Source organism: Microtus oregoni, unplaced genomic scaffold (genome assembly GCF_018167655.1).
Source record: "Microtus oregoni isolate MIOR12 unplaced genomic scaffold, Mior012 000031F_ref0000149, whole genome shotgun sequence".
NCBI lineage: Eukaryota > Metazoa > Chordata > Mammalia > Rodentia > Cricetidae > Microtus > Microtus oregoni.
Genome location: NW_024543090.1, coordinates 22,597,152 through 22,619,967, shown reverse-complemented (window position 1 = coordinate 22,619,967; position 22,816 = coordinate 22,597,152). Strand labels below are relative to the sequence as shown.

General features: G+C 40.9%; 1 protein-coding gene across 3 annotated transcripts in view; it reads right to left on the bottom strand.

Moving 5' to 3' along the window:
• Nucleotides 1–22,816, bottom strand: part of Tubgcp4 (tubulin gamma complex associated protein 4) — a 33,816-nt gene that overhangs the window by 4,859 nt on the left and 6,141 nt on the right. For 2 of the 3 annotated variants that reach the window (XM_041678978.1, XM_041678976.1), the window contains exons 6-13: nucleotides 19,194–19,273; nucleotides 12,923–13,124; nucleotides 9,860–10,025; nucleotides 9,393–9,517; nucleotides 3,638–3,688; nucleotides 3,222–3,327; nucleotides 1,721–1,828; nucleotides 882–1,023 (exon numbers count right to left, since the gene is read on the bottom strand). In XM_041678978.1, coding sequence (XP_041534912.1) covers nucleotides 882–1,023; nucleotides 1,721–1,828; nucleotides 3,222–3,327; nucleotides 3,638–3,688; nucleotides 9,393–9,517; nucleotides 9,860–10,025; nucleotides 12,923–13,124; nucleotides 19,194–19,273 — 980 coding nt within the window. The remainder of the gene's footprint in view (nucleotides 1–881; nucleotides 1,024–1,720; nucleotides 1,829–3,221; nucleotides 3,328–3,637; nucleotides 3,689–9,392; nucleotides 9,518–9,859; nucleotides 10,026–12,922; nucleotides 13,125–19,193; nucleotides 19,274–22,816) is intronic. The other variant, XM_041678977.1, reaches the window with a different exon arrangement.

Genomic DNA, 22,816 nt, shown 5'->3' with positions numbered 1-22,816 from the left:
GCCTGTACACCTGATGAGCTCTGAACCTGTTGCAGAATCCTCCAACAGCCTCACCATTTCCTGCTTATGCCCAGTCTGCCCAGTTTCTCATTATTGTAAAACAGTAGGCATGTTGTGGAGAACAAGCTAGACGGGGGAAGGCTGAAGAGAGATGTCTTCCTCATTCCTGTAGCCACAGAGCATGGGGTTCCTCATCCTTTCTCAGAGTGCAGTGTGCTTTTCTCATCTCCTTCCTGGGGATCTTGGGTCCCACTGTGTACGGGCAGTGCTCCTCCCAAGAACTATTGTTTCAGGGCTGTTACCTCCCTTAGTAATGTGAGCTGCTGTTTGTTGTTTTAGTTTTGGTCAACTTGACAGAAGCTGGAGTTACCTAGAACAGGGACCTTCAGTTAAAGACTGCTTTAATCAGACTGGGCTGTGGGCAAATCTGTGGGGTGTGTTCTTGTGTTCATGATTGATGTGGAAGGGCCCAGTGCACTGTGGTACCACACCTGACCAGGTGGGTCTGGGATGTATAACAAAGTAAATTGAGCAAACTGAGGAGCAAGCTAATAAGAAGCACCCCTCTGTGGTTTCTGCCTCTGTTCCTCCATGAAATCCTTAGGTTGACATCCCTCAATGAAGAACTGTTATCTAGACATATACACCAAATAAGTCCTTTCCTCCCAAGTTGCTTTTTATCTTGTCTTTTTCATAACAACAAAAAACTAGAACCCGTCTAGCTCCTGAAGACAGGCAAGTGTGCAACCTCTGGCTCACTAGTGTAGAAACCAGCTGGACGACTGGCTCACTTCTACCCATCTTACTCCTGTTCACACTTACTTCTTCCCTTGGATATAAGGTGGGAAATATTTACTTGGGAAAAACTCAGAAATACTTACTTTTCTAAGACGGCTGGGGTGAAGAGAATATGTAGTGGCCACTGTACTTTGTAGGAGAGACCTAGAGCTGCCCAGCCGGAAGCAGGGGCTTCCCGTGGGGACGTTTCCCGAGAATGCCCTTCTTTTGGCTGGGTGGCATCTGCTAAAGTTAAGAAGATAATGAAAAATACCTTGGTTAATTAAAACCAGAGAGACCAAGATGAACTGCACACATAAAATGAGGCCTCAGTGGTGTTAAATAGCAGGACTTATAGAGGCAACAAAGGTAGAGGGGAGGAAACTTCTGTGAGGGCTTTTCTGAGATGTGTTTTAGACAAAAATATAGATGCAATCTCAAAAACCTATTGTAAGTGATATTTCATTTGTATTTAATAAATAAAGCTTGCCTGAAGATCAGAGAGTAAGACAGCCATGCTGGTCAGCCATACAGACCAGGCAGTGGTGGCACACACCTTTAATCTCAGTAGCCACACTAGTTTGCCACAGAAGCCTGGTAGTAGTGGTGCACGCCTTTAACCCCAGCACTAGAGACAAATATAAGACTGGAGGAGACAAGTCTCAGCTCATTCTCATTCTGAGATTCCTGGAGGTAGGATCACCATTTCGGTCTGAGGTAGAAGTAAGAGCCAGCGGCTGGTTGCTCTGCTTTTCTGATCTTCAGGTTGAACCCCAGTATCTGTCTCTGGGTTTTTATTATTCATGCTACAACCTATGGACAGAGGAGCTGAACCTTTTTGGAATTATGTTTGTTCTTATACAAAATTAGATAACTAGACTAAGTGATCCCTAAGGTCCAGAACTAGAAGATGCAGAGAGGAGGCAAGTGGAGAGTAACAAACCTTTATGGTCCTTCCCATGATACTCGATTGTCAAGTGTAACAGAGGGAGAAGGTTGTCGTCATCTAGCAGCACCTTGTGTGCTGACTGTTGAAAGGCCACGTTTACATCTGCAACAAAGACATAGGAAAGCAACATCTGTGGCTTCTGTCTCCTTGTCCTTGTTATAACAATCCTGAGAATCACTCCTGTAGTGTCAGCGGGGTTGGCAACATCCAGTTTTTGGGGAGGCAGCATGATCAAATGGATCTTGACAGCTGACATTTTATAGACTTGATCTGATCCAAGCCAACCCAGAGGCTTTCTTCAGACTCTAGAAGAATGCAGCTCTTTTGAGATCAGTTTTAGTAACATTTAAATATGGCAAGAGCAGCAGTTGGTTGAATGACCCTTTCACGGGGGTTCCAAATCTGATTCCTGCATATCGAATACTGACATTATGATTCGTAATAGTAGCAAAATTAGTTATGAAGTAGCAACAAAAATAATTTTATGGCTGGGTGTCACCATGACATGAACAACTGTATTAACGAGTCACAGGGTTAGGAAGGTTGAGGACCAATGGGCTGGAGCCTGTTCTGCTGGCCAAGAAGACAAAATTTTACCTAATTATCTTTGAGATAGTATGAGAATCAATAATTTCTATCCTTTTTATTTGCTTAAATGAGTCTGAACTGGCTTTTCTGCTTTCTGTAACAAAAGGTACAGTAGATATCTATTGTCTCATTAAACTATAAAACACTAGTCTCCATTTTCCCTCCTATTTCCTTTTTCTTGGCTTGGATTCTTCCTACATTCTCTTCTTGTGTCTGGAAGGAGGCAGCCATTAACTAAGGCCTCACTTCTTCATTGTTACAATGATCGCCATGTGACCCGGGGAGGGCCACTTAAAATACAGCACTTCACTAGACCTCTTTAATTTGCTGCTACAGACCAGGCTGGGCTGTTACAGATGGGGGTGGGGGTGTTCAACAAAGGTAAGGAGCAAAGTCTTTTTTCTTTTTTTTTTTAATATCTATTTATTTATTGTGTATACAATATTCTATCTGTGTTTCTGCCTGCAGGCCAGAAGAGGGCACAAACCCCATTACAGATGGTAGTGAGCCACCATGTGGTTGCTGGGAATTGAACTCAGGACCTTTGGAAGAGCAGGCAATGCTCTTAACCTCTGAGCCATTTCTCCAGCCCCAGGAGCAAAGTCTTAACAGTACTGAAGACCGTTCTTTTACTTGTTCTGAGACCCAGTTACAACCCAAGCACAAGGGAGCTTTAGCTCTAACTAGACTTTCCCAGGTTAGGTTGAGGTGGCTAGAGCACTGGCAGTTAAAAGCACTGCAGAGGACCCAGGTTCTCTTCCACACGCCCACATGTAGCTCACAAATGCTTGTGACTCAAGTTCCCGCTCTTCTGGCCCGTGCAGGCAAACATACAGCACACAACATCAGCCAAGAAACACCCTGTAACTTGAGCAAGCTGTTATTCTCAGGGCCACGGGACAATTACCATGCTCTGTCACTGCAGTGGGTGGTGTTTTTAACATGTGTTGAGCTGTGTCAATGAACGCCTGGAACAGTTCTCCTCGTCCCAGAAGGTAAAAGTCTTTAATGATCTGAGGAAAGAATTTCAATATACAACTGAGTAAATCAGAGCCCAGAGGCCCTTACTACCCGAAAGAATCAGACAGACGCTATCAGTCTGAAGGACACAGGCTTGGTATTTAGAAAGAAACATACAGGCAGCCTTGCGGGAGGACTCTGTGTTTGATGGCATTCAGAGCACAACAGAGGCAAGTGAACGTGAATGTTTATGGAGTACAGACGCTCTGTGGCATCACATATGATTTCTCACCTGCGTAAACAAGTGAGCCTACCACAAGTCTAGGCAAGAGTGCTTTTCACAATCACCTCAAGAGTTATTACCTTCAGCTGACCCAGTAAGTCTGACTCCTCGACCATTAGCTTCCAGAGGTGCTGTGATGAGATTAGAACAAAAACAAACAAAAACACTTAAGTTCATTACAGTGAACCCAAGTTCAGTGAACTCTAGGAATAAACAGATAGTTAAACAGAGAGAAACAAAACAAAAACCTATGTAAGATAAAACTGTGCTGAAATTAATGGTAACAGCTGCATATACAACTGTGAAATTAAAAACCACTGGATTGGATATCATTTTAAAATATCTACAATGCTGTTTGTGTGAATTTTGTATCAACTTTTTGTTTTGTTTTGTTTTGAGACAGGGTTTCTCTGTGTAGTCTAGCTGTCCTGGAACTTGCTCTATAGACCAGACTGGCTTTGAACTCAGAGACCTACCTGCCTCTGCCTCGAGGGTGCTTGGATTAAAGGCTTAAAGGCGCGCATTACCACCACCTGCCCTTCTTGATCACGATTTATGAAAAGTAAAAAAGTAAAAAAAAAAAAGACCTGCTTGTCATTCCAGAACTGGGAGGCTGTAGCAGGAAAATGTTCACCAAGTTCCAGGCCAATCTTGTTTATGGAGCAAAATCCCCCCCCCCTTTTTTTTAAAGGACTGGAGAGATAGATTAGCAGTTAAGAGTACTGCTGGTCTTCCAGTGGATATGGGTTTGATTCCCAGCAACCACAAGGTGGCTCACAACCATCCATAACCCCAGTTCCAGGGACTCTAGTACCCTTGTCTGGCCTCCGAGGACACCAGGCTGGCGGGCATGTGATGCAGATATACATGCAGGCTTAACACCCAAATATGTAAGAAAAAAATCATACAACTCATACATGCACTGAAATACTACATGAGAGGCTGGAGAGAGAGCGGCTCAGTAGTTAAAAGTACTGACCCAGGTTTAATTCCCAACACCCACCTGACAGCTTACAACTGTCTGTAATTCTGGCACCCGGGAGAAAACACCATTGCACATAAAATAAAAATAAATAAACAAAAGTCCTGAATACTACATAATTTTCCACATATACATAATTTGTTTAGTGTTCAAGTTAGTATCTTAATATTTAAATAAGAAGAAAAAGAGAAAGACAAGTAAAAATGACCTAAAGAACTTATAAATTAAGGGAAAATAAGAAACAAAAAGCTAGCTCTAATTAGTTTATTAATCTTTTTTTTTTTTTTTTGTTTTTTTCGAAACAGGGTTTCTCTGTAGCTTTGGAGCCTGTCCTGGAACTCCCTTTGTAGACCAGGCTGGCCTCGAACTCACAGAGATCCGCCTGCCTCTGCCTCCCAAGTGCTGGGATTAAAGGTGTGCGCCACCACCGCCCGGCTTAGTTTCTTTCTTTCTTTCTTTCTTTTTTTTTTTTTTCTTTTTTTTGGTTTTTCGAGACAGGGTTTCTCTGTGGTTTTGGAGCCTGTCCTGGAACTAGCTCTTGTAGACCAGGCTGGTCTCGAACTCACAGAGATCCGCCTGCCTCTGCCTCCCGAGTGCTGGGATTAAAGGCGTGCGCCACCACCGCCCGGCCCGGCTTAGTTTCTTAATCTTAATAAAAGCCCAAAAAGATGAAACAATAATGAGGAAAATGGGGGCTAGTGAGATGGCTCAGTGAAGAAAGCAAGCTAAGCAAGCACAGGGACCAGAGTTCAAGTCTCAGGTCCGCAAGCAAAAGCTGGGTAGAGTGCTCATGCCTACAGCAGATGCTGGGAAACAGCTCACAGTAGGGCCTGGGGACTCACTGGAGAAGAACCCTTGGTTTTGTGGGAGACGCTGTCCTAAAAAGTAAGGTGGAGAGTGAAAACAGAAGACATCGGAGGCTGACCTCTGGGGTGCATGTGTGTGCACAGGCAACATAAATACATATACCACAAACACACAAAATAATTTTTAAAAGACAAAATTTAAATAAACAAAACATAGTTCAGACAAGTAAGTATTTTTAAAATTAAATCTACCTGAGATAGTTAAGTGCTGCAGAATATCAACATTGTTACACACTGCTGTGTGAGCACCAGCCTTCAAAGTTCCAGGGACTGAAGTCCACGGAGTCAACCTGACTTTTCTATCTGCGGGAGGAAAATCTAAACACACACGCATATCTCAAACACACCCGGATCTCACCCAGGGTGCTGAGGAATGGCAAGCCTTCAGCACGTCTGAGAAACTGAAAAGATGCAGAGCAGAACTACTGGACAGACAGACAGACACACGAGGACTTTTCTGACGGCCAAGGATGAGTTCTTATTTTATTATTCTTTTTGTTGATGGTTCTACTCTACTCTTTCTGTTCTGTTCTTCTGCCCTGGTATTTCCCTTCTGTCTCTCCAGATATCTTCCTCCTAGCTACTTCCTTCTACATCTTTCCTGGTGTTTCCTTCTCTCATGTCTTTATTTTCTCCCTTACAGCTTCTCTTCCCCAGCAAAATCTTTCAAGCAATATAAAAATTACAATGTGGTTACATTCTATTTTTAAGTGAATGATTACAATAAATACAAGTGAAAAACAATGTTTTCTATATCTCTTACATGAGTGAACATTTTACACTTTACAAGTTGTTTTAAGAACCCACATACATTTATACTGAACCAACTTATTATAGATTAACATGTAAGCAAGCAAGGTATTTTTCTCAGCTAGTTCTTTCGCTGGCAGGCTGCATTTAAAAAAAAAAATCAACCAAGAAATCTTTGGAGGAGGCGGAATTTTTTTTTTCTCAATAAAAAAAAAAAAAGAATTACAAATCTAAACCTTTTTTTTTTTTTTTTTTTGGTTTCTCGAGACAGGGAGTCTGTCCTGGAACTAAACTAGCTCTTGTAGACCAGGCTTGCCTTGAACTCACAGAGACCAGCCTGCCTCTGCCTCCCACGTGCTGGGATTAAAGGTGTGCACCTCCACCGCCTGGCTACAAATCTAAGCTTTAATATATGAAAAGTAATCAGTCATCTCTACTTTAAATCTTCAGGGTGCAGACCCACTCATCAACAGTTTTTGTATCAAGCAGCTCTGGGCAGAAATGGGTACAAGGAATTATCAACACTTTTGATCACCAACCCATGCTAGCAGGAAAGGTTTGTCAGCAAATAGCCAGGCTGTCATTGTTCTTGTTTCTTGACCTCAACGAGTCCCTCGCTCAACTATGTGCCTTTCTAAATTTTAAGTTGTTCCCCAATATTTTTCCATCACAAAGCCACTAACGAATACACTTTAACCTAATTTTACTAACAATTCTGTGTCTCAATTCTTTCTAAGGGTGGTGCTTAAATCATTAATCTGCTTCAGCAGCAGTGCTTGGAAAAATCCACCATGTCACTGTAAGTACCAGAACACTTCCCAGTGAGAGCCTTCATACAACTATAGATGCTGAGGGATGTGGAGACCACAGAGGCTATGCTCAACAGCAGCATGAATCTCCAAGGCTCACTCAGACATGGCTTTGCCAACCACCCAGCCCAGCCATGTTTCAGAGTCCCAGTGCTGCCTGTTGGTCCCTTCATATGGGCCCCCAAAGTTGGAAGAAGAAATTTTATGGTAAATTTAGTTTCAAACCTACTCAACTGAAGTTTTTCTTCCTGAAGAAAGCCTGGCTTAGATCACTTTTTAGAGAGGTTCACACTTTCAGTAACAATTCCTAATATTAACTTTTTAACAACAACAACAAAGGAACAAGACAGATAATAGTCTGCAGCTGATAAAACTGAACATCCCTTAAGATAAAAACTCCGTCAAGTAGGAAGGGAATTCTTTAATAAACTTCTGTTCTAAAAGCCTACAGTAAATGTCATAGCAATGCAGTAACTAGCTGTATAATCTCTAGAGTCAAGTAATCAGAGACATCCATTATCACTCTATTGTTTGACACGATTTATACAAACAAAGCCAAGCTGACCAATGCATCATTAAAGATTCTAGATGAAAAGAAGCAACAGTGTAGGGGGAAAAGGTTTAAACACTGGAGGAATTATTATAAAACATTACTTTCAGATGATGTCATCTTTAATACATTTTAAAAATATTGGGCTGGAGAGATAGCTCAGAGGTTAAGAGTACTGGCCACTCTTCCAGAGGTTATGAGTTCAATTCCCAGCAACCACATGGTATCTCACAATCATCTATAATGAGATCTGGTGCTGCCTTCTGGCATGTAGGCACACACGCAGACAGAACTCTGTATACATAATAAATAAATAAATAAATCTTTTTTTTTAAAAAAAGTTATAGACTGCCAGGCAGTGTTGGCACATGCCTTTAATTCCAGCACTTGGGAGGCACAGACAGGTGGCTTGCTGTGAGTTTGAAGCCAGCTTGGTCTACAGAGTGAATTCAAGTATAGCCAGGGCTACCGAGAGAAACCCTGTCTCAAAAAACCGACCAAACAAACAAACAGAAAAGCAAAACAAAAACCAAACTATTAACACCCTTCATGTTGTGGAATATTTGTTTAACTATGTAAAGATGCTTGCATTTGTTCAGTTACATAAAGATGTGTTGCTATTTTACCTTGCCTGTCTAAGGCACCTGACTAGTATAATAAAAAGCTGAATGGCGAATAATGAGGGAAGAGGTACAGGCAGAACTTCCGTGCAGGGAGAGTAAGTAGGAGGAGGAATGTAGGATGAGGCAAGAAAAAAAAGAGATACCAGGGAGACCCCAGGGGCCAGTCAGCCAGACATGGAGGAAGAGACACCAGGGAGACCCCAGGGGCCAGTCAGCCAGACATGGAGGAAGAGACACCAGGGAGACCCCAGGGGCCAGTCAGCCAGACAGGGAGGAAGCAGGAAAGTAGGACATACAGAATGAAAGAAAAGTAAAAATCCCTGAGGCAAAACATAGACGACTAGAAACAGGTTAAATTAAGTTAAAAGAGCGAATGGGACAAGCCTAAGTTAAGACCAAGCATTCATAATTAATAATAAGTTTCCATGTCTTTTCTGGAAGCTGGTTGGCAGCCCAAAGAAAAGTCCAACTACAGCCAAGTTGAGAATCTGTAAGATTACCATCAATAAATCAGCACTGCTATTTCTCTAAATAAACAACAATCTGAAGATATAACTAAAACAAAAACTCTTACATACACACAAATTAAAAATCCTTATTGTGAAAATAGTAACATATATAGTTAAGTACATACATCATAAGTTTTCATCTTGAAGTTCATAATCAACACACCAATGTAAGTGCCCTCAGTTCAGGAAGTACTAGTACCTAGAATCCCTACTCATTCATCCCTTCCCACTTGTCTCAAGGGCTGGACCATCACTGTGTCTGCTTGGCTATCCTAAAATTCCTGTATACAAATGAAATACGTGGTTGATACTAAAACACAACACACACACACTTTTCATCACCCAAACTCATGAATGTTAGAAATTATAACTAAAGTTTCCCTGTTAGTCAATTAAATTAGTAACTGAAACAAATCTGCAGAAGGTTGAATTCTACTTCTATTTTAAAAACAAAGGGAGTTTTTATTTTCTGTGTAAGGGTGTTTGCCTACATGTGTATCTGTATACAATATGTCTGCCTAGTGCCTGTGGGGGTCAGAAGAGAGCACTGGATCCCCTGGAACTGGAATTACAGATGGTTGTGAGCTACTATGTGGGTCCTGGGAATCAAACCTGAGTCGAATCCAGTGCTCTTAACCACTGAGCCATTTCTGCAGCCCCACAGAGAGCTCTTTCTCTTTTTTCTACTTCTTGCCCTTTACTTCTCTCTAAACTCATTTCTTCTAGAACAATATTAGAAGACACACCTCAGCCACAGTACTGCGAATTCGATCCACCACCTGCTCAAAGTCCACAAGGCTGAAGAGTGGCTGCTGCTTGAGCCGATGCAGTTCTGCAGCAAAAGTGTCCTCCTGGTTCTTCAAGATGGAGCCTGTGGAGTACAAAGGTGCTACTGTCAGACAGGAGCCATTAGACAGGGTGGTCGGGCCACAGCTGCCATGGCAGTCACTCTAACCCAACATGCTTTGGGTCAGTGCCAACAGAACAAGAGGATTCTTTTTTTAAGGCGTTCTTTCATTTTTTTATTAGTGTTTTGCTTGTATGCATGTATACATACATCATAAGCTCATAAGCGTGAGGGTGTTGGATCCTAGAGTTACAGACAGTTGTGAGCTGCCATGTGGGTGCTGGGAATTGAACCTGGATCCCCTGAAAGACCAACCAGTGCTCTGAACCACTGAGCTATCTCTCCAGCCCCACAGGGGATTCTTACCTTTCCTCGTCAGGTTCACATTTTGATTCTCAAACATCTGAACAGATTCTCCAACAAAGAGGATTTTTTCAGCAACCCTCACTGGAATGTAGGATGGTAAAATCTCCATCCGCAGGGAAAACTGCTTCAGGGACGGGGCCAGCATGTTCTCTTCCTCAATTAGGCGCTAGTCAAGGAAATAACCTGTCACATGAAGTATGACGATAGGTCTTAGCTCCTCTAACCCATGATCTATGTTACTGGCAAGCAGGGTTTAAATCAGAAGTTGTACAATTCTTAAATCACAGCGCTGGAAACGTACTCCGTTTTCATGGAGAACAGTGGCATGATGGAAAGCACTGAGTTTTGATGTGGGAGTGTCATATATCAATCTGTTGATTTCATTGGTTAAGCAATGAAACTGCTTGGCCCTCATAGGTTAAAATATAGGTGGGAGGAGTAAACAGAACAGAATGCTGGAAGAAAGAAGCTGAGTCAGGAGTCGCCATGATTCTCCCACTCCAGGCAGACGCAGGTTAAGATCATTCCTGGTAAGCCAGCTCGTGGGCTACACAGATTATAAGAAATGGGCTAGTCCAAGTGCGAGAGTTAGCCGAGAAAAGGCTAGATATAATGGGCCAAGCGGTGTTTAAATGAATACAGTTTGTGTGTAATTATTTCGGGGCATAAGCTAGAGCTAGCCATGTGGGCGGCCGGGTGCCAGGGACGCAGCCCAGCCGCTCTTATTTCAACAGAGTTTTGGTTCTTTTTATTTTTGTTTTTAATTTACTTTTGTGTACACAATGCGTGTCAGTGTGGGCACACATGGGCCAGGGCGTATGTGTGGAGGTCCGAGGACACCTCCTTTCTTGAGACCAAGATCTCCTTGTTCTGCTGTGATGCCAAACTAGCTAGCCTTCAGACTTCCAGACTTCTGTTTCTGCCTTCCATCTCACTGCAGGAGCATTGAGATTACAGGTGTTCACACTATAGCATCTGGCTTTAACACGGGCTGAACCCAGGTCCTCACACTTGCAGAAGCACTGTGACCTATGGAGTCAATCCTCAGCTTAGCACTGTTTTTTTTTTTTTAAATATTTTTTTTTTTTTACATTTTTATGGTTTATTTAACTTTATTTTATGTGCATTGGTGTGAAGTGTCAGATCCCCTGGAACTGATCTTCAGACAGTTGTGAGCTGCCATGTGGGTGCTGGGAATTGAACCCGGGTCCTCTGGAAGAGCAGTCTGTGCTCTTAACCACTGAGCCATCTCTCCAGTCCCGCTTAGCACTGTTTTTAAATATAAGGCTTTACTACTGTGTCAGGTGGGCAGATGCTTAGTTTCCTCATTTGCACAATTCCATGAATTGGTTGTAATTCTCCAGGCCTCATGTGTGTGTGTTCGCTGTCAAGACCTATCTCAGACTCTTCTCTCTTGATCTACATTTTTCAGAGAAGCATCTTATGTGGCTTCACTGGGCATCTTAGCAGGTTGTTTTAATAGGCCTGAAACTATCAATACTGTGGACCTTCTACTAGACATTGTACAGAGAACCTCTTGCAGCTTCCCGTGGGCTGCTGCTGATCACTCCGTGCTTAGCTTCAGAGCAAGCTATACTACTCTTCCAGGCTAAGCCCACTGGACATTTCCCACAGGCTTCCTAAACTCAATACATCTCATATTAGTCCTTGAGCTGGGAATATAGCTCGAAGGCAGAGTACTTGCCTGGCCTCAGGTTTGAGCCACACAAAAACAAACACCAGCAATACACACTGCCTGTCATCACTATTCACTTAGCGCCTAACTGCTAAAGGCTAAACTTCTCTCTTGACTCACGGCCAGTCTCTAAAGGGCTATGGATTCCATTTTCTAATCACCTCTCAGGCTTCTGTCTGCCTCCACATTCACTGTGTCCATGCTTGGAATGATTATTTTTTTACCTAAGAATCCCAAGCCTCTATTAACTAGTCTGTTTGCCTCTGCTCTTGGTTTTTGTTTTTGTTTTGGAGACAGGGTCTCACTCTGTAACTCAGACTGATTTAGAAATCCCTATGTAGACTGGGGTAATTCTTCTGCCTCCGATTCTTGGATGCTGAGATTACTGCTATGCAATACCACATCCATCTTTTCGTTGTTATTTGGAGCAGGGAGAGAGAGGGTCTCACTCAGTCAGCCAGGCTGGCCTTAAACTAATGGTGCTCCCTCTGCTCTAGCCTGTCCTATAAGGAAATGATATGCACCTCCATGTTCAGCTTCTGATCTTAGTCTTTAAGAACTGGTTCCCACATCGCACCTAAAATGACATATCATGATCTGTCACTCTTTTCCTGAAGTTATCCAACTGCTCATACTTAGCACTCTTCACATTCAGTCTGAACTCTTTGTGCACAAGGACTCTCGGGATTTTGTTAATGATTCACTCAGCACCTTCATCTACTGCCATCTCCCTTAATCCTCTACCATACACACCAAATATGTGAGCTTTACCTGAGATTCACATGGTTCTTCCAATGAGCCTTGTTCTTAATAGCCTTTACCATTATACACAATCCCTGGACATGTTGTGACCCGTTTTACCAAACTGCAATTTAGAAATACTGAAAAGTTCTCTCTAGTTTTAAAACCTTACTTCAAGATCTTGGAAGATCTTGATCTTTGGCAGAGCTTGTGGTAACTGTAATGTAACTGCTCACTTTTCTCTATTTCCCATCAATTATACACTTCTTAAGGATAAGAACTACATTTGTCTCTGTAGTTGGGCACCTAACAGACATTCAGTGAATCTAACAAGGGAAATGAGCCAACAGATGAACAAATGAATATGAACATACAAGACTCTGAGGAGTCTGTAACTCCACACCACACGAAAAGCTACAGGGTAGTTCATGTTTGCAGAGATAAATTTATCACTATACTTGCAAATGCACGTAATGTAGAAAAGAAAAAAAAAGGGATTTCAAAATCACTTTCTATTTTGTAGTCTCTAAGAGAAAACCCAGTGTTTCTAAGTGATCCATTCATGGAAGGCAGTCAGCAGGTGTCTCTAACCAGTGCCTGCCCTGGGCTTCCTGTTCTGCCCTCACCAGGTCCTGCAGTTCTCGCAACTGTTTTCCCGTCAGTCCTCCAATACCCAGATCCTCTTCATCCTCTTCCGCCTGGGCACTGATATTGCCAGAAGACGGACCCTGTTTTATAAAGAACTCTTCATGCTGGTCCAAAAGAAGTCCGTGTAGCATCCAGGCTGAGAGCTGTTTATACATGACTCCATGGCAGACAGCCAGGATTCTGAGGAGAGAAGGAAGCAAGAGCTTACCGTTACCAGTCCACTTAAGAGAATACCAAGACTCACCACTGCCAGAGATTATGCTTCAAATTCTGAGAGGACAGACAAAAGCTTGAGAGTGTGGTGAGTCATGGGGGAAACAAGGTAAAAATAACTGTGCTAATTTTAATTGCTAACAGACAGACTGATTATCAGGAAATGTTCTTTTAGAACAAAAATTTCATTTTTTGTGAAAGTTTCAAAACTGATGAGTCTTATAGAAGTGGATGTAATGGAGTCACATTTTGCTTAAAACAGCCTTGAATTTATATTCTTCTTGGAACATTATAAGGAAAAAGATTCAATATGTGAGTACCAAGTTGATAGAATAATGTATTATAACTCAATAAAATGCAGAAATCAAAATAAAATGCAGGAAGACAGTTGGAGAACGGATACTGAGAGGTTTGACGGGCAGCAGCATGAAAACACAGTAACAGTCAAGTCAGTGTATCTCCAGAAGAGCCCACCACAGCAGGCCCTGACACTGCAACATAAGTGACACCCAAGAGCAAGACCTTAAAACAGCCTTTATGAGTATGGTATCCATGAAAACACGAACACACAGCGGAAGGAAACGAATAAAACCATGCAAGACAAGAAAGTGGATAGAATCAATAAACTGAGGTAAATCTAGAAATGAAAATTTTATGAACTCAAACAGGAACCTTAGAGACAAGCCTCAGCAACCGAATACAAGAGATGGAAGACAGAATCTCAGGCACTGAAGACATGAGAGAAGAAATAAATACCTTGGTCAAAGAAAATGTTAAATCTAAAAACTCCTAGCATAAAACATCCAGCAATCTGGGAAACCATGAAGAGATCAAATCTAAGAATAACAGAAACAGAGGAAGGGAAAGTAATCCAGGTCAAAGGCACAGAAAATATATTTTCAACAAAAATATAGAAGAAAATTTCCCTAACCTAAAGAAGGAGGTGCCCATCAAGGCACAAGAATTATACAAACAGCAGGCTCATGCCATTAATCCCAGCACCCATGAGGTAGAAGCAGGTGAATCTCTGTTGAGTTTGTGACCAGTCTGGTCTACAGAGTGAGTTCTAGGACAGCCAGGTTGACACAGAGAAACTCTGTCTCAAAACAACAACAAGAAAAAATATAAACAACAACAACAACAAAAAAGCAGTACACAGAATACCAAATAGACTAAAGCAGAAAATAAAGTTCAGCACACAATAATCAAAACACTAAACATACAGAACAAAGAAAAATATTAAAAGCTACAAGAGAAACAGAACAAGTAACTTATTAAGGCAGACCTGTTAGAATTTCATCTGACTTCTCAAAGGAGACTCTAAAAGGCCGAAGGGCCTGGGAAGATCCAAAGAAACCACAGATGCCAGCCCAGACTACTGTACCAAGCAAAACATTCAATCACCATAGATAGAGGGAAAAAAAACCCTTGCCAATTTAAACAATATCTACCTACAATTCCTCTCTTATTGATGGAGCTAGGAGGAAAAACTCCAACCTAGAGGTTAACTACATCCAAGAATACACAAGGAATAAATAATTCCAGACAACAAATTGAAAGAGGGGAAACACCTCCCCACACCCACCACCATGAATCAACAAACTCTATTCATTGATAATCTCTCAACATCAGTGGTCTCAATTCCTCAAAGACAGATTACCAGAACAGAAGTGCAAACAGGATCAATCCTTCTACTGTACCCAAGAAACACATCTTAACATCAAGGACAGACATCACCTAAGGGTAAAAGGATGAGAAAACCTATTCCAAGCAAGTAGATCTAAGAAGCAAGCTGGTGCGGCCATTTTAATACCTGACAAAATAGACATCAAACCAAAACTAATCAGAAGAGATTTAGAGGGAAAGGACACAAAGTAATCATCAAATGATAATTCTACCAAGAAAACACTGCAATTCTTAACATCTATGAACCAAACACAAGGGCACCCAAGTTCATAAAAGAATACTATGGCTTAAGTCACATATTGACCCCTCACAACCCAATAGAGTAAAACTTCAATACCTCACACTAGTCAATAATTGTAAGAAAACCCTGCATCCTATCTGACCGCTACAGATTAAAACTGGATATAAACAACAACATAAACAACAGAAAGCTTATTAACTCATAGAAACTGAACAACTCACTAGTGAATGAAAAATGGGTTAAGAAAGAAATTAGAGATTTTCTAGAATTGAAATGAAAATGAATACACAACACATCCAAACTTATGGGACACAAGGTGGTTCTAATAGGCAAGTTCATAACACTAAGAACTGGAGAGATCACATACTAGTAACGGCACAGCTGAAAGCTCTAGAGCAGTGTTCTCACCCTTCCTAATTCTGAGGCCCTTTAATACAGTTCCTCATGTTGTGGTGACTCCAAATCATTATTTTCGTTGCTACTTCATAATTAATTTTGCTACTGTTATGAATTGTAGTGTATATCTACACTACAATATTTGATATGCAGGACATCTGACATGCGACTCCTATAAAAGGGTTATTTGAACTCCCAAAGGGGTTGTGACTGTCAGGTTGAAAACCACTGCTCTAAAACAAAAATAAGAAACTACATTTAAAAGTAGACAGCAAGAAATAATCATACCCAGGATGAAATCAATGAAACAGAAACAAACAAAAACAATATAAAGACTCAATGAAACAAAGAGTTGGTTATTTGAAAAAATAATCTAAGATTTATAGACCCTTATCCAAATTAACTAAGAGTCAGGAAGATAATATCCAAAAAAAAAAAAAAAAAGTAACAAAATTAGAACTGAAAAGGGGGACATAACAACAGACAACAGACACTGAAGAAATCCAGATAACCATAAGGCCATATTTTAAAAACCTGTAATCCACTGAATTAGGAAATCTAAAAAAAAATGGGTAATTTTCTCAACACATAACATTTACTAAAGTTAAATCAAGATCAGATAAGCAATTTAAACAGACTAATAACCCCTAATGAAATAGAACAATTATTAAAATTCTCCCAAATAAAAAACAGCCTAGAGAAAGATGATTTTAGTGAACAATTCTACCAGACTTTCAAAGAAGAGTTCATGTCAGCAATCCTCAAATTATTCCACAAAACAGAAATAGAAGGAATACTGCCAAAATTGTTTTAGCAGGCCATATTTAACTGATATCCAAATCACATAAAGACCCAACAAAGAAAGAGAATTACAGACCATTTTCTGTCATATAGATTTTAAAATTCTCAATGAAATACTTGAAAAAAGAATCCATTTTCACATTAAAAAGATTATCCACCATGATCAAGTAGGCTTCATCCCAGAGATGGTTTAACATACATAAATTGATAAATGTAGCCACTATATAAACAAACTAAAAGACAAAAACCACATGATCATCTCATTAGGTGCAGAAAAGGCCTTTGACAAAATCCAACACCCCTTCATGATAAAACTGGAGAGAAAAGGAATATAAGGGACATACTCAACATAATAAAGGCAGTTTACAGCAAACCCATAGCCAACATCAACTTAAATGGAGAGAAATTCAAAGAAATTCCCCTAAAATCAAAAAAAGACAAGGCTGTCCACTTTGCATACGTATTCATTATTGTACCCAAAATCTCAGCTAGAGTGCTGGGAGGCCCTGCTGATGGGATGCTGCAGTCTACCATAGCATGGCAGCTGTCTCTAAGTTCAGCAACATGGAGCAACTCCCCACCTCACCCCCGACACAGAGCTCCCTGCAAACGCTCTTCCCACTGATGACCCACATGGTAATTAGACAAGTGCTCAAGCCATTTTGATAGGACCCTACTGCCATGTACTAAAAGCCTCGTGATAGGAGCGTGCCACTTAGTGCAAATTAGGGTTTGTGCCTAGGCTTCTCAATCCTTTATATTCCTTATACTTTGGAATAAAGTTGAGCTGATTCATCAGAGTCTATCTCCCGGAGGGCTGTCCATTCATACCTACAACCATCTTGAACCCTGTTCCCTGCTCTGTTTCCTTCACCCTTGTGGGCCAATGCAGCTAACAATCCAAAGGAGGAAGAAGCAGAGCCGCACTAGAGCAGTAAGACAACTGAAGGAGATCAACTGGAAAAAGAGAGGTCGAAGTATCCCTATTTTCACATAATATGATTGCATGCATTTTGGTTCCTGTCCTAGAACTAGCTCTTCTAGACCAGGCTGGCCTCGAACTCAAAGAGATCTGCCTGCCTCTGCCTCCCGAGTGCTGGGATTAAAGGCGTGCGCCACCACCGCCCAGCTTAGCTTAAAATTTTTAATCACATTTATGTATTTGTATGTGTGTGTGTACATGTGTGCTGGCATGCCTTTATCTTGTACCTATGAGGAGGTCTGAGCACAATCTGCAGTGGTTCCCTTCCTCTATCATATGAGTTCCAGTGACAGGTTTTCAGGCTTGGCAGTCAATATTTTTATCAGAAGAGCTATCTAACAGCCCTAGGTTTCCTTATACCCCTGAAAAATTTTCTAATTCCCTGATGAACAATACAGCAGTGAGTATGAATAATTTTCTTGTTTTACATAATTTCCCTACTGGGCTGGGGAGATAGCTCAGTGGGTAAGAGCACTTACTAGGCAAGCACAGGACTTGAGAATTTTAATTCCCTACACCTATGTATAAGCTGTGCATGACTATACCCCAACATTGGGGTACAGAGATAGGCAGATTCTGTGAGTCCATTGGCTAGTCAGGCTCAGTGAGAAAACCTGTTTTAAGGGAATAAATTGGACAGTGAGAGCTGGACACTAGATATTCTCCAATGGCCTCTTAGGGCACATGTACCTGCATACACATGTATATAAATCCAGAGACTAAATATAACTTTTGTTATAATAAAATTTTGAAGTGTGTGATAGTACAGGATATAAAGTATAAAAATTTTAAGGATTTTGATGTGAAAAATACTGGCTACTCTTCTTCCCCACACCACCACTTTACCTGCCCCTCTCCCTTCTTTCCTTTTCCCTTCCTTCCCCCTCTCTTTTACCTTCTTAGCTTTCAACCCAGGCCTCTTTAAATTTTCCACATACCTGAGAATGATCTTGAGCTCCTAATCTTCCTGCTTCTACCTTTCAAGTACTGGGATTATAGGCATATACCACTACGCCTGGTGACTCCTAGGGCTCTTCTGTGTCTACATATGAGCTATGTGTGCATGTACATGTGTGTATATATGGAGTATGTGTATGGCATGTGTGTGTGCACACGTGTGTATATAATGGAGTATGTGTATGGCATGTGTGTAGGCACACATGTGTATATATGGAGTGTGCGTACAGCATGTGTGTAGGCACACGTGTGTATATATGGAGTATGTGTATGGCATGTGTGTATGCACACGTGTGGATATATGGAGTATGTGTATGGCATGTGTGTATGCACACGTGTGTATATATGGAGTATGTGTATGGCATGTGTGTACGCATATGTGTGTATATATGGAGTATGTGTACGGCATGTGTGTATGCACATGTGTGTATATACAGGGTATATGTGTACATATATATGGGGTACGTGTGTGTATGCACATGTGTGTATATATGGAGTATGTGTACGGCATGTGTGTATGCACATGTGTGTATATACAGGGTATATGTGTACATATATATATGGGGTACGTGTGTGTATGTGCATGTGGAGACCAAAGGTTGATGCTGGAATCTTCCTCAGTAATTCTATACCTTATTTTTTTGAAACATCTTTCACCGCACTTGAAGCTTGGCAATTCAGATAGTCTGGCAGCCAGCAAGTCCCCAGGGATCCTGTTCCCTCTTTCCCAGTGCTGGAACTACAGACCCAAGTCATCACACCTGGCTTTTTAAGTGGGTTCTAGGGATTCATTGAAGTCTTCATACTTGCACAGCAAGTTTACTTATTTACTGATCTCCCCAACCCTGGGGTTTTTCTATCCTAGTTAAAGATTTCCCACAGGAAAACCAGAAATGACCTGGAAATAAAACGTGACAAGTCAAATCACTCGACTCCCTCCTCTACCCCAATATTGGTGAAAGCCATGACTTACTTTTCCAATGCACTTCTAACTGGAGGCAAACCCCCACAGCTATGCTTGTAAACTGTTTCCAGGATCTGACAGCCATGAATCTGTGAAAAATAGAGCCTTGTCACTCTAGGTTACATAAACTCCCTCTATACCAACCAAGAAAGCACAGTCCAGTAGAGAGGCTGATATGGTCTCTCACAAGATTTCTATATACTTATACAAAGACAGGCACCCCTCCCCTCCCCATCATCAGTGTTACTGGTTGTCTTAGTTAGGTTTCTTAGTTTGTTATTTTTGTAAAGATTTATTTATTATATATACAATGTTCTCCTTGCATTTGTGCCTGCAAGTCAGAAGGCATCAGATCTCATCACAGATGGTTGTGAGCCACCATGTGGTTGCTGGGAACTGAACTCAGGACCTCTGGAAGAGCAGCTAGTTCTCTTAACTTCTGAGCCATCTCTCCAAACCCTTAGTTAGGTCTAAAGCTATGATAAAACACAATGATTAAAATCAATTTGTTGGGGAAAGGGTTTATTTCAGCTTATAGTTTATAGGTCATCATGAAGGCAAGTATGGGCAGGAACTTAAGGCAGGAATTGAAGCAAAAACCATGCAGGAATGTTGCTTACTGCCCACCTCCATGGCTTGGTTGGCCTGCTTTGTCATCTAAGGCCACTTGCCAAGGTTTGTACTACTTGCAGTGAGCTAGGCCCTCACAGATCAATCAATAACCAAGAAAATGCACTATAGATTACCTACAAGTAATCTCATGGAATTTTTCAACCCCTCCTCCCCTTTTTTTGAGACAGGGTTTCTCTGTAGCTTTGAAGCCTGTCCTGGAACTCACTCAGCAGACCAGGTTGGCCTTGAGCTTACAGAGATCCACCTGTCTCTGCCAACTGAGTGCTGGGATTAAAGGCATGCGCAACCACCACCTGGTTTGTATGCTCTAAATTTATGTGTAGCTTAAGTGTACTATTTAATCATTTATAATAATTTTACAGTATTATATAATCATCACTATAACAGTTTTATAATATTCCATTTTAAAACATTCTCCAAACTGGGTGGTGTTGGCACATGCCTTTAATCCCAGCATTCAGGAGGCAGAGGCAGGGAGATTTGAGTTCGAGACCAGTATGGTCTACAGCGTGAGTTCCAGGCTGGCTAGGACTACACAGAGAAACCCTGTCTCAATAAACAAAAACAAAAACCCCAATCCCTTAGGTGAGCCTATTTGCAATCCGTCCCTATCCTCCCCCTCAGCCCATGCTCTCGACCACCTTAGTTTTTAACTGTGGAGCTAGTTCCTTCATCACTACCTGGCTGGAAAGGAAAGTTCCCTTATCTAAGTCCTTCTATTTGTCCCCCATTCTTCCTGTAGTCAAAGGGGGCTGAAAGTAAACTGAGATGTACAGCTAGGCATGGAATTCTGTACCCTCACTATTAACTCCATTTCATGTAGAAGGTTCCCTCCTATTTTGTGAATTTAATGTATTGGTTATGAGCATGGTCTTTGAGTTACACAAACTTTGCTATTTACTTTGCTGTCTGTGACCCTGAGCCTATGTAATCACATATGTAAAACCCTTAACATAGTGTATGGGACAAAGCAAAAATAATATACTTTAATGAGGACGGTCAGCTCTGAAGTACTTTCCTACTGACTTTGGCAGCAGAAAATCAACGTAGCAGAGCTTTAAATTTCTGCACTCACTGAAAAAGTACGACAACTACAGGGTAAGCCAGCTAGCCAGCTATACTCACCAAATAATAACCTAAGGCACAGATACAATGGCCAAAATCCATGGAGCTGAGAATGCTTAATTCATTTGTCTACTTAGTCCAATAATGGGTAAACAAAAGAAAATAATTCTTACAGTATAAAATCTCTAAAGCATTTTTTTCTTCATAGATGCTAATTCCACCCAGAAAAGACAATCTTCTGACATGAGGGAGTTCAATATGTGATGAAACTTGTGACAATTTCCTGAATGAAAACAACAAGCTGGATTTTGCCCAGTAGTTCTGAACTCTCAGAGAGATGAATACTTTGCATTGGTATGGATCTTGGTCTACTGATATAAATTTAAGGTCAATTTTGTTAAACTTGTATATGTATTTCTGCTCTTGTTTAAGGTATTGCTTGTGCAGCTCATTTAAAATGTAATGTATAGTTAAGAAATATAGATTTATATAGACAGTCATCTATAATAATCAAACTTTTAATTACGTTAGTTAGGTTTTCTAGATATACTTCAGTCAGATAACCTTCAACACTTCAAAGACCTACAGAATGTGGCATTTAAAGGATTTTAAGAACTTAGACTTTTCTTGACAGTGAGTCATGTCTGTTTCTGGCAGCAACAATTGATGGACATAAACTCATTATAGAATTTTCCTTCAGTGTGACAAGGCTAGTCATTTGGACAAGAAACTGCTCTTGCCTGGACTGCCTGATGGTATGCTGTATGAACAGGACATGCAGGACCCAAAGAAAACTGCTAAACTTTCCAAAAGATGTGATGGTCCGTCAGGATGCCTGCTTCACAGAGGAAACTGCCAGACATTCTGCAGGATACAGAAGAAAGTGACTGACAAACTGCCAATATAAGCAAATAGTCTTTCAAATTTCCTGCTTCAGGGAAAAGTCTGCTGGTTACTATTGAAGATGAATGCCCCCATGTTACAGAAAAACTTTGTGTGACTGTCCAGGCAGTGAGATTGCCAATTCTAGAGTTCTGGAAGTTGTTTACAATATACTTCCTGCTTACTTAGGTAATATTATATCCTTCTGGGGTCATTGATAGAATTGAAGACTAGATAGTTATAATTATAGTTTTCGTTAGTTATGATAAAAGATAAATTAGATATAAAACTTTAGGCTCAAAAAGATGATAGATATTTTCCTTAATTTGCCATATGTAAATAGACTAAATATCCTAGCTATAATCCTTGCTTAATAACTGTTTTGTATATGTCATTTTACTATGCTAAAGTTAAAGCCTTCCCTTTTAATTAGACAGAAAAGGGAAATGATGTGAAATGTCCTTCTGTATATGTGTTGCTTTTATTGATTGATGAATAAAGCTGTTTTGGCCAATGGCTCAGCAGAGGAAAACCAGGTGGGAAATCTGAACAGAGATATATAGAGAGAATAGGCAGAGTCAAGGAGATGCCATGTAGGTGCCAAAGGAGAAAGACGTCAGAACCTTAGAGGTAAACCACAAGCCTAGTGGTAAAATATAAAATAATAGAAATGGGTTAATCTAAGATGTAAGAACTAGCTAGAAATACACGTGAGCCATTGCCCAAACAGTGTTGTAATTAATAATAGTTTCTGTGTGATTATTTAAGTCTGGGTGTCAGGAAACGAAAGAGCCATCTCTATTTACACTCGGGAAACCACCTTCTTTCTTTTATAAGAAGTAAATTTCCTATCCTAATCCAAAGCCAGTGGTTCCAAACCGTTAGTGCAGCCAGCTCTCACCTCCACAAAACCAGAGTATTTTCTCTAACCTCAACAACATTCTTAGGTAGATCCACACACTCTGCTTTTCTGTTGTTGGCTTTTTGAGACAGGGTTTCTCTGTGTAGCCCTGGAACTCACTATGTAGACTAGGCTGGCCTCCCAAGCGCTG